Consider the following 12621-nt stretch of genomic DNA (forward strand, 5'->3'; position numbering starts at 1 on the left):
GTGGATCTGAAAAGAGAGCATGTTCCTAGCTCCTTTACATTACCACTTGAAATGCCTTTACTAGTATTGATCGGCAGGTGGCGCCTTTCATTCACAATTATAGTTTTTGATAAGATAATTGCAATACAAACCACCATACTGAGAATTTGCTTGAGTTTTAGATAATCTAGGCCTATATCTCATATTGTAGTGAAGGAAGGGCTACATCCATTAAATCTTTTAATACCAGACAAATCACATTTAACTAAGTTGTATTAAATACCTCCAAGAATGATTAATAACCTATGATTTTTTGATGGCTGAAAATCAAACACCTTAGCAAAGCTTATAGGACCTATTTCTTTCAATAACACCTTAAAATTTGTTATTAACAATATTCATATTATAAGAATGATGCATGTAGATATTAAACAGTTGATGCACGTATCCACTAAATAAGAAGTAGCTTAATATCCTTACTGTTTTAGCAAAAAATCTGTTATAACAAAAAAATCAGAACCGTGATTTGATAATTCATGCTTGATCGGAATAGACACAGACATGCCCATCTAATCCATACACCATCATGAGGCTGTGTTACTTTGACACAGATGAATTACAGTAGTCTGACCTTAAGAATGTGCTCATTTAAGTTTATTTAGTCTTTTAGACACAAAGAAAAACAAATGTCCCATACATGAAAAGTCATCAAGCATCCTGGCTCAGTAATCTGTAAACATTGTGTGAAACCAGCAGTGTCACATATCGTCCTAGCTTTCAGCATCACCTTAGACTCATTTGTACATTATTTGATATGAAAACGCACTGAAAATAGTTTAAAAAAAGAAATATGTTTATTAGAGTCTCAGCACAATGATTACATGAACATAAAAACAATCATTTAACACGCTTATTATAAAACATACGTACATAAAGCCTGAATTTGGGATTATTTGAGTGAATTGATTGTTTATTCTGAAAAGGTAGGGTCAACTGACAGAAAGTAACCTCTGCACAACTTTTACATGTCCATAAGTATCAATCCTTCCTCCTTAGGTGGATATCATTAAGGAAGCAAAAGTAGCACATGTATTGTGTATGTACATAGCATAAGTACTGAGCCAGAATTTGAGGAGCCAACATATCTGTAGTTAAAGGTTTCCACTATTTGGTCAGTATTTTTCATAAACATTGACCTAAGGCATGCTTTGAACTCATGTCTATTAGTTAGTGCAGTAACTTAACATCAAAAAAAGGGGTGAGGCACATTGACAGTTGGCAAAGAGGGCCAAACTAATTTTTTGTCCCTCCCCTGTTCAAAACCAATGTTCGTTTTTAGGCTATAAAGTTCAACAGCGTATAAAAGGCTCCACTGATCTATTAAGTGTGTTGCTAACAACACTTATGGTTGCACTTGGTAGATCAGGTAGTTTCTGGGGGTGCAATGTTTCGGTCTTCGAAAACTCCATTAATGAGTTAAAGAAAAGGAGGCTCTATTGTAACCAAAACGCTGTAAGGCGTTCATGACTGTATCTTACTCATGGCTCTCCGATTTGGCACAAAACAAAAAACAAAACAATATCAATAACCAAAACTACCCCAAGCTTGTCAACCCCTCTCCTGTGCTCCGTACTATACAGACTGGTACTTGGTCATAAGCACTTTGGTCGGCTATCAATCAATAACAGCATTGCAAACGTATTTCAGGAAAAGAAGAAAAGGAAGTTATATTGTAGTGACTTCCTAAAGCTTGGTCTATGTTCCCTAGCCTTAAAATCTAATTTCTTGTTTCTGAATTATCTCCGCCCGACATTTTTAATAACTAGAATTTCAAAAGTTTACACTTCCTTATTCTGGATATAATTCCTGGCAACAATTCTCAGACTAATTCCTTAACGTCAGCCCTTTTATTTCAAAGTTCTGCTACATTTGGGAGGCCTGGGAATGGTTTATAGATGCTTATGTAGGGAGATGATTATTTTGCAGACTTTAGCATGGGCGACAGGCTCATTATCCAAGTAAGAGTTTTATGCTTTAGTGCAGTGACAAATAATGTGTTTAAAAGGGTCAAAATCAGACCAAACAAGCTTGATGCTATAGAACTTGTTTTCACTCTGTCATCAGAAAGAGTACAATCTCTAAAAGTAAAACATCGGAAAGGCACAACACAGTTTGTTTCAACTTCTCTAAGGCAGGAAACTCTAAAAAGAGTCAAATGAACCACTGACTGAAATGCGCAGCTTCGCATAACTACATTCTTCAGGGTAAGAGACAGAAGTGCAACAACCGAAATACACTGCACAGCCATTCCCAATGTGCAGCTCTTGTGCATTATTAGTGCAGGATTTTCCTCTTGGACATGCTGTCAGCTGTGCAACAAAGGAGGAAAAGGTACAAAAAGTATGAAAGCAAAATCAGCAGAAAGCCAAAAGAATGGTACTGTTAAGACACTTGGATTAAAAAAAAAAATGAGGCATGGATCCACCAAATGACTGACTTGGAAACTCTTTCTAAATAAATGTGTGTGCATGAGGGAAATAGAGAGAGAAATCATTCAACGTAGCAAACAAAGTGAAGGAAGTATTTGGGATCCCGTGGTCCATCTCCATAAGACTGCAGTTTAACGATTGGCTGATGATCCCACTCTGAACAATCTGATTGACAATTGTTTTGGTGCAAGAGAGTAGCTAGTGGCTCACATTTTGTTGAAACACTCCTTGGCGTTGGACCACACCTGGATTCCCTGAGATAGTGATGAAGTGTCCGAGTGCGATTTTGAAAGAAAGACAGCAAAAACAAGACAATTTTCTCAATCTCAAATCAGATGGGGAGCAGAACATGCTGAAGAATCAACATCACAAAACGCCTGGCATTTTTAAAAGGTCCCATGGCATGAAAAGTTCACTGAATGAGGTTTTTTTTAACATTACTATGCGTTCCCCCAGCCTGCCTATGGTCCACCAGTGGCTAGAAATGGCGATAGGTGTAAACCGAGCTCTTGGAATCCTGCTCTGCCTTTGAGAAAATGAAAGCTCAGATGGGCCGATCTGGAATCTTTCTCCTTATGAGGTCATAAGGAGCAAAGTTACCTCCCCTTTCTCTGCTTTTTCTAGTGGCTGTAATTCTGCACCAGGGTTGAATTTCGGGAAAGAGACTTCAGATACAGTATTAAGGCACCGCTAAGGTCTATATAAAAGCATCCAAAGAGCACCATGTCATGGGACCTTTAAGTAAGCAAGTTTACAAGAACATATGCGTTGTGGAAAAGAGCCCCATACCTTCTTACACATGCTGATCTGCATAATGGCATAGCTGATTAGTGCTTCACGCAAATCTTTGTCCTTCTGCTCCTTAAAACGTTCAATGTCTTCCCAGGCTGTTTGCACAAACTCGCTGAAGAGACACAATCAGAAAGATCATTTTGTGTTAAGTAGAGGTGGGGATGGTGGACCAGAAGACACGGAAGAGAAAGAAGAATGTACAACGTGGTAGTTTTTGTTTTCAAAATTACTGAGTAATATTACCGAAGTATTTTTATTCATACCTAATACCTGTTTTTGATTCTGGGCTACCACGGCCTATGATTCAGACTTCACAGAAGGAACTCTATCCACCACTTCATGCTTGGAAAAAGTAATAAGGTATCTGCAAATTGTTTGACTATAAAACAGACAATATACTGTATTTCCAGACAGAGGAAAAGAGTGAGCAGACCTGACATTTAAGAAGGAATACATTTAAAGGGATACGCCACTGTTTGTTGAAATAGGGCTTATCATGGTCTCCCCTAGCTGTAGATAGGTGGGCCAACGCATTTTTTGTGCATGCATTGTTTTAGTCCGGTGCAACACCGGCAGCGCCGCCGCTAGTTAGCTTAGCGTAGTGAATGGAATCCTATGTTCCAGGTTAGCATGTTGTGAGTAAAAGTGAGCCAACAAAAGACAAAAAAAACAAAAAACAATTACTTGTACTGAGACACAAAATGCGTTGGCCCACCTATCTACAGCCAGGGTAGGCTGGGATAAGCTCTATTTCAACAAACGGTGCTGTATTCCTTTAAAAGACAGACAAATTAGAAGAAGGTGGAGGATTTCATAATTGGGGCTGAGCTTACCCGCACTCTGTGTTTTTTTCTTTGAGTATTTCCTCTCCCTCCTGTATACTCTGCTCCAGGGCTGCCAACCTGCTCTCCCTTTGCTCCTGGCTCTCTTGGCCGAATAGTTTACTGGTCATCCCCTTCAGAGAAAAGATACGTACTGTCTACACACGCACGTACACACGCACGTACACACACACACACACACACACACACACACACACACACACACACACACACACACACACACACACACACACACACACACACACACACACACAGACAGACACCATTTATATTGCTTGTGTGTAATCAAGCACAATTTTGACACAGACATTGTGTGTGTGTGTGTGTATATACCACTTGTGTATGTGCCCAGAATGTGTGAGAAAGTGAGAGACAATAAGCGAGTGTGTGAGTGTTATGCGTTACCCCAGTAGCCAGCTCTTCTTTCTGTTGTTTCTTATGGACGAGGTCCTGAGCTACCATCTCCAATTCATACTGGATCAACTCATGTTTCCTACATACTGACCTTAATTCACAAACACACAGACAATTTTTTTTTATTTACACCCCAAAAATGTGTAGTCCTATGACAGTGTTGCATCCTGATACTAATATTACAGTCAAACAGAAATTACATTTTCACTACCACTATTAAAGTAAGACACAGCTGATCTTCATCTAATAAAAGGGGCCATAACCTCAGTACCCGTTGACAACTACAGGTCTGCATTACATGCTCTGCTGAAAGATGGTTTAAATATGCTAAAAAATCTTTGCATTAGCGCCGCTACATGTTGCTTTGTTTTGAATAGAAAGATATAGAACAAAGTCAACATGAGGTGGAAGCACAGCACGTAAAGGTTTTCCTTATTTAACAGACAGCTCTAAAACCCACCTAAAAAAAGCTTTAACCAAACAAACATAAGAGCAATACTGAGTGCGGAAAAGTGAGGGTTTATCTCTACAACCACTAACATTACTCTTACCAGACTAATGACCAATACCCTGGAGGGGGCATATCCGTTATTTCTCTGTCAAATTAGGGCTGCAATAATGATTGTTTTAATTATCAATTAATCTGCAGATTATTTTCATGATTAGTCAGTTAATTGTTTGATCTATAAAACATTAGAAAACAATGAAAAATGTCTACCACAACCATCACACGTTTGGTATTTTTGCTTGAGAATGACTTAGACAATTAATCCATTATCAAAAAAGGTGGCGATTCATTTTCTCTCAATTGACTAATTGATATATTATGATATTTCTTCAAACCAAATGGTAATCAAGTGTGCTGACTTACAATCTAGTCTGACACTCTGTCAATACCAACAAGAGCATTAGCTTGTTTGGCCTGGCTCTCTCTCTCTTTTAAACATACACAAACACACACCTGACAGCGTCAGTGTAGAAAAGGTATTCTTTCAGTTGGTCTGCATAGTGCTCTTCTTCCTCCAGAATATCATCTATTGATGCAGCATACCTGTGTACACGTCACATTCATAAGTAAACCAATACAAAAAAAATGTATTACTGTATGTGTTTAAGTTAGTAGTTTAATGACTGGTCTATTACTGCTTTAGTAAACACATGTAAGTGTAAGCTACAGTTTGAGTGTTAGAGAGGGTACATTAGTTAAAGTGCATCTTTAGTCTACTTACGTGTCCATGTGGTGGCCAGCACTCTGTAGTCCGTCTCCCATCTCTTTTTCAATAGCACTCCACTCACTGGATACCCAACAATACAGAATTCAAGAAATACTAAATTCAACCTGTTTATAAGCAACTGTGTAGACCAAAGGTATCTTGATACAGTATATGCACTGAATGCCTTTTAATTTTAACTTAGGGCTTGTTGATGCTCTTTTGTTTACATGTAGTGCCCTCTTTTAGGCCATAACTATGATTTTATGTACAAATGCAGTTACAACAGGACAGCTGTTTCTCACCTAAAGACTCTGCCGTAGTTACCATGGACCTTGTAAACTCCATACAGCCGGTCTGCTACTTTCTAAAATAAAGACAATCAAATCATTAATACGTTATGGATAGTCAGAAAAATGAATCCAGAATGATGCTACTTCACAAATAAATGTAGGCAGCGGTCACAGGAGCTCACACATGTTGATTGTGTAATACTTGCCCTAGACAAAATGGCAGAATTAAAGTAATTGATGAAGAAGGTCAAAATCTAGCAAGCTAAATACCCAGTTATTTTTCTCAGGAGTTGGCAGACTAAATGTCAGTGAAATATTAATGCCCATGTTACACAGTACGGTGTACAAGAAAACCACAGGCCACACCTAAGCAGACATTTGAATGTAGGTGTGTGTGTGTGTGTGTGTGTGTTTGCACATCCCAAAACTCACCACCCGCACCCTCAGTAACTGAGAGATGACAGTGTTCAGTTCATCACTGTAGTGTTTCAGTGCTGTGAATCGCCTGGAGAACACAACAAATGGATCATAACTTAAACAGTGTTTAACTGACTCTTAGCATTTCTTTGTGATTCAGTTTGTTTTGCTCTAATGTGTGATGTTTACTAATGAGAAACTCTTATTATCACCTAATTACCATCTAATATTACCTCTTTCTACCCGTTTTGCCACAGGGATCATTCACTTTTAAGTCTACTCATTAACAACTTTCAAAATATTTTTTCACTATAATTCAGTAATCTGACTACATTTCCTGCTTTGTATAAATCCTGGTAAAACTAATGATCGTCAAACTTTTTTTCTGTCCATTGTACACCTACTTGTCAGGGTTTTTGACTCTGAACATGGCACTCAGAGACTTTAGTCTGGAGTCAACCTGGCGGGGAACAGAATTATACACATGTTAACAAGGTTTTTATATGTATATGGCATACAGGAGAATCTATGAAAAGGAATACATATGATCCAGTTCGCCTTTTATAAAACAAGTGACAGAAACACTGACAGGGTTATTTTACAACTAAATTCTCAGTCAAGCAATTCAGAAGAAGAGGAACTTGATGGATGTTTGTTAAAAAGTTAGACAAGTGTACTATCAAACGTACTATCAAACTAAAGTGTGAAGGAGACAAATTACAACTAACTGTGTACCTTGTCTTGGAAGCCTGTCTCCAAAACCGCCTCCCTCCATCCTTTCTCCTGAGGACAGATGATTGACAGATGACAGACACATGATAGATAGGATTGTTTAATACTGCACTGTTCAAGTAAAATGAATTTGTAGTGCAACCTGAAGCCAGATGTAGGCTATCAATCCAACCACAAAATAAAGTCACTTTCAGGAGGAATACACAAATAAAAACTTAAAGTAAACAGAGCAAGTGCAAAAAGAGTAGTGTGTGAGAGATTAACCTGTATTTGCTTTGTTTTAACAGTAGGTAAAATAATGAATAAGCTCTTGTTTAACATCCAAGCTCTTTTCCCTTTAATTTAACTTTAATTATTTGTATCTAAAGGCTGGTTAAGCACTGTAGGGAGGAGAAGTTGGACAGTTTTTTTTCATCTGGGTGATGGTCGGATATGCGTTAGCATGTTAGATGTATTTCCACTCACATACCCAACAACTGCTGAACAACGCTGACACAGTCCTCGTCTTATCCACCACTCTCTCGCCTGTAGCCTACTACTGGAACTGACCTAAGGCTAAGACGGGGCTACAGTTTAGGTGTCCCCAGAACCCGCGTATCTAACAGTAGTTCCACATTACATTAGTTCCGCATTACATTAATTAATTTGCAGTTTTACTTATTTATTTTATTTAGTAAACGCATAATTATTTGTGTCGACGCATTTACGTAATCGTCCCAGCCCCAGTCTAGTCCACACAGCATTCTGGGACGATAGAAAAATTTGCTCTGGTTTATTGGCATTTCTTTAAATCAATCACTCCTGGGCGGTGCTAGGGTGGTGCTAGGCACCGGGAAAAGACGCTGCAAAATAGCCTCGGGGAGGATCCTCCTACCAGTGCAGCATCGTGCATTGTTTTGCCACAGTGCTATTGTCAATTTGAAATCCATGTTAGACTGTGAGTGTGTGAGAGTGTGCATGTCTGCCATATGTATGGCAGAACTCAATGGGACATTATGTGGAACATAATAATTAAATGCTTGAGTACTAACCTCAGTCAGAAAGAGGAAGAAGATTTTGTCATTGGAAAGGACAGGATGCGATGCAACACGCAGCAGGAAGTTTTCCAGGCCGACTCTTCGTCGCTCAACAAAGTCTGGGTCGAGGTTGTCTGCTGCTAGCTTGTGCCACACAAACTCTGCCTACAAGAGGCCCAATCCAGGGAGTTAAAAAGAAAAAGTGAATACCATCTCAAAAGACAAGGGTATGCACCATTTACTGTCAGCAAACTATGAAAGAAAGACTAAATAAATGTCATTAACTAACTACAGATGAAGTAGTTATATCATAAAAACTCACTAGCTTTACCCAGCAAATTAATTCAATTTTGGGGTCTTTTACACCTACCTCATTAAGTTCGGTTCAATCACACTAAAGTTCGATTTCCACCTTGGTGCGGTTCGTTTGGGCATGTGTGAATGAAGCGATCGCACTCGGATACGCGCCAAAAGCGGACCAAACAAGCGTACCAAGACCTCCTTGAAGAGGTGGTCTCAGTACGCTTTCAAACAAACTCTGGAGCGGTTCGTTTGTGGTGAGAACATGACCTGACCTCGAACCGCCCAAACTATGTGTGTACTCCGCAAGTCTGAGCTAAATGGTTCCTGTAGTCAGGTGTGCGGCAGAGCAGGCAAACTGTGGCAGCTTGCAATGTTTTGCTCACAGAAATAGACAGCAGTCAAGCTTGCCGTCACTCCCATTTCTGTGGTCAAACCAGCCGCCGCTAAAGTTGGAGACAGAACAGAGCGAAGTCTCATGATTAGAGCAGACGTAGTAATGTTGCTTGCAAAACAATGTCCAAAAAATGATTTCAATGAAATTAGCTGGTTTGTCCATGGAGACGCAAGCAATATGTACTAGTCCAGAACACAGGACCTTCTTCCTGTATTTACTTTCTTGCTCCCACCCCAGACACATCTGACCAATAAGTTCTGGTAGTGATGCATTTCGGTTTCGTTAGGATTTTTCTCTGCGTAAAAATAAAACCGAACCACGCTCCAAGTTTTAACTATAGGTGTAATAGACGGCCTTAATTTATCTTTTTATTTATTAATTATAAGTCTCCTTCCACCTACAGTATCTGTCACTCACCCTTTTCTCAGGTAGTGGAGGGATGATGATGTAGGGGTAGGTGACCAGGAGGTATGTTCTGAGCAACTCAAACTCACTGTAGCGTCTCCACAAAGTGTCAGGTGTGGCAGGCGTACCCCCCTCTGGAACAGTTTCAGCTGGCCTGCAGACAGAGGAATGAGAAAACAGTATTGTTATCAGGTGTCATGATAGAAGTGGTAAGGCATTTAAGCTACTGATCTTTTTCAAAGCAACTTAAGACAGAATGAGCAACATATCTCATCTAACTTTGGCTTAATTACTCTAAGGACCTTTTCGAAATAACACTGTTCAAGATAAAGCAAATATGTCCTATGTGCTTTTAATACTGATAAAGTGTAGGACTTAGTGGTCCCACTCCACTCTTCTTGTCCCTGCTGTTTTTTATTTTTATTTTTATTTATGCACCACCATATTAAGTTGTTTTTATAGCTGTCACAATCAAGGTAGTCTTTCATTGCCAGACCTATCTCCACAGCGCTTTTGCTTTCACAATTGTTTTGTGCGGAGTACCAGATGCAGTGATGGTGCCCTTGCAAAATAGACAGCGGTGATAGCGGAAGGGGAGGAGAAATCCCAGCATTGTACATCCAGTAAGCCAGATAACAATCAGGGTAAAGAACCTGAAAAGTTGTTTATGTATTGCACAAAGTAACAGTAGGTAATTCAAAAACAACAAAAGGCCAATAAATGGTAGCAGAAAACTAGACACTCCAGTTTATGACCTACCGTATTTCTATGAGGTAGACTGTATAGGTTTCCTGCATGTTAACCGTATTCTTTCCTGTTCTTTTCTCTGCCTCCGCCACATTTATCTCCATTTTTCTCAACAGAGCTGTCCCTCTTTCCACCATCTACATAGACAAGAAAACATATTGTGTGAGCATGAGAAAGGGAGAATGGAAGAGGGAGAGAAAAACATAAAAAGGTATGTGGCCAATATATGATGGAGCATCAGAAAAAATAACATGTCAAACAGACAGGTGTGTGTTCTCAGGTTCCTAGAGAACAAAACATTCTCGCTTTTCCACTCTGGTGAACAATAAAGTTGTAGTCTATTCAATTCTAAACAGACTGACAAGCATGAAACCAGATGAACACAGAAAATCAGGCAGATGTTTTGCTATGGAAGGTACTGTTAACACTGTGATTCTTTACACAAGGTTATGACAGGCGTGTACCCCGGTCACAAGACAAGCCAATATTTCCACCAAAGGCATAAAAATCGTTGCTCATGTGTCCCGGAAATTGTCCTTTCTCACTAGAAACCACGGTAATTAGGACTGGACCGACATGCAGAACACAAAGAAGACTATGGCTAATTTAAACTAAACTTTAGACATAGCGTTCAGACGTGCTATAGCTAACAAGCTAACGTCAGGAGTAAAGTTTACCAAAGACGAACCACTGTTAGCAATTTTGCAACTTTAGCTAGCTTAACGTTACCTTGCGGAACTAGTAGCTACATTTAGTTTTGAAGCCAGTTAACATTCTAAACATTGCAACAGCTTTTTGGAGTGGAAAAGTCTCCGTTGCTTCATGTCACTGTTAACTCCACCTAACATTAGCTTACGTTACGTTAACGTTAGGCCTGTATGGGGAAGTTTTCACTAGTGAAGACAGGCTTTTAAACTCCAAACATGTTTTTATTAGAGAACAACAAAAAGTACGACCGTGTTTATAAGGTTGTTCTCGGATTCTGTTGAAGTGATGTCGGTGTTAACGATCACAGCTACTTCCTCGTTACTTCCAGAGTCTGCCATCATCATCTGGCCGAGGAGCTGCTGTTGTCAGCTGAGCTGGCAGAGGGTTCCCGCTGTTGTGCGCTTGCGCGTTTCAGTCTGAGGCCACTGATCATTGATCTAATGTTTGATACTAAATGAACGGTATTGAATTATTAATGTCCATTATATCACAAATGGCCGAACAATTTTTTTTAATCAATAATAAAACACAATATAATAATATAAATAATTAATATAATAATAAATACATGTTACAAGAGTAACAAAACAATATAAGAATCATCTCTGGCAATAGTTTAAGTATTATTTAAAATAATATGATATAATGTAAAATGCAACAATGCAATAAGATTTGTACTGACATTGCGGCAACATTGGAAGTGGCCATATAAAGTTTTAAAGTTTCAATTCAGCACAACAATATGGAATTCACTTGGTATTAGCCAACGTGATTATAGTTCAGACTGGTGCACATTTAAATCAGATCATTTGATGGTTTCTGAAAGTGCTGAATTGGTGAACCCAATACCCTCCTTTGGCTTCATTTTTATCTTCCTTTGACGTTTTCCTTCGTCAAGACTGACATCTACTGGTATAATTTTGGCTTGGAATTTGTTTATTTTCATTTGCCACCAGAGCCCGTACTTTTGTTAATTTTGTGTGATTTCTTGTTTTGGGCAACTCTGGAAAAAATTACCCTTACATATTTGGGAAATGCCCATTACCAATTGATTCAGTTTGCAGAATCTCAAGTGTAAATGTTTTTTTTCCCACTGAAGGATCACTAAATAGTTACTTGTGTTGACAGCTACCCATCATTCAGTGATCCTAGATCAAGGCTTAAACATGCTGTATGATACCCTTTAAAATCAAGATTATGAGGGTTTTATTATATCAAAAAGTATTGGATATTACATCATTAATTAAATAAATAATTAAAAATATTTATTATTGCTTTCATGGTGTGTGAAAACAAAATTCTGAAAAGATGCCATTTGGTCCCTCTCTCATTGGTTGTAGATGGTTGTGGGCCCAGATGTGAATGAGAGGGATGCGGTATGTCTCAGGCTAGTAAACAGCACAGAAACACGGCCTTTTAGTTCCTGTGGTCACGCTGTTGTGCAGCGTTTAATGGTTAAAGAGAAGGGTGGAGCAGCATTTAGTAAGGAAGCATTTTATATAGATGCCACTGGGCATGGAGTGAGATGTTGGGTTGTTGTAGGATTTGGGGTGGATGCAAAAGAGATACAAAGAGAGAGAAGCAAAGAGATGTATACAAAATGAAAAAAAAGGATGGATGTGATATTATTTAACATAATGATTTATTGTAAAATCATCAATGAGACAGATGCAGCAGGTATGGACAGATGGATGGAGTGATGGTGGGATGCGGTTTAGTCTGCAGCGTGTCAGGAAACCCAAAGCTCTGCGCTGTGACCAGCCGTAGTCACAGCAACAGCATAGCTACCATTCTTTCCTGCCACTGACCTCAAACCAGCCACCACCACTTCCTGTCCACACACACGGGCACGCAGACACACACACACACACACACACAC

At 39.1% G+C, this 12621-nt stretch overlaps 1 protein-coding gene across 2 annotated transcripts; it reads right to left on the minus strand.

Annotated features, from left to right (window-relative positions):
* Positions 1 to 611: 611 nt before the first annotated feature.
* LOC114564413 (sorting nexin-4) lies at positions 612 to 11157 on the minus strand. 2 transcript variants are annotated; one of them, XM_028591744.1, is made up of 15 exons: positions 10991 to 11157; positions 10047 to 10171; positions 9300 to 9441; positions 8201 to 8350; positions 7173 to 7220; positions 6842 to 6897; positions 6453 to 6525; positions 6033 to 6094; positions 5746 to 5811; positions 5478 to 5567; positions 4508 to 4607; positions 4094 to 4239; positions 3258 to 3372; positions 2679 to 2722; positions 612 to 2348 (listed from the first exon to the last, which is right to left on the minus strand). In XM_028591744.1, exons 1-15 carry the CDS (start codon positions 11084 to 11086, stop codon positions 2345 to 2347), a joined length of 1317 nt encoding a protein of 438 aa, XP_028447545.1. In that variant the 5' UTR covers positions 11087 to 11157; the 3' UTR covers positions 612 to 2344. The 2 variants fall into 2 exon arrangements, with proteins under 2 accessions (XP_028447545.1, XP_028447544.1); XM_028591743.1 differs by having other exon boundaries at positions 612 to 2722.
* Positions 11158 to 12621: the final 1464 nt, after the last annotated feature.

The sequence above is a fragment of the Perca flavescens genome, chromosome 11, assembly GCF_004354835.1.
Source record: "Perca flavescens isolate YP-PL-M2 chromosome 11, PFLA_1.0, whole genome shotgun sequence".
In the NCBI taxonomy this organism is placed as follows: domain Eukaryota; kingdom Metazoa; phylum Chordata; class Actinopteri; order Perciformes; family Percidae; genus Perca; species Perca flavescens.

Bases quoted from the DNA above. Each gene is read 5' to 3' on its own strand.
- LOC114564413 (XM_028591744.1), bottom strand. From the start codon at position 11,086: ATGATGATGGCAGACTCTGGAAGTAACGAGGAAGTAGCTGTGATCGTT. The intron at 10,172-10,990 runs GTCGTACTTTTT...TTGTCTATGTAG, and splicing joins AGAACAACCTTATAAACACG to ATGGTGGAAAGAGGGACAGC. The intron at 8,351-9,299 runs GTGAGTGACAGA...GGCCTCTTGTAG, and splicing joins CTCCACTACCTGAGAAAAGG to GCAGAGTTTGTGTGGCACAA.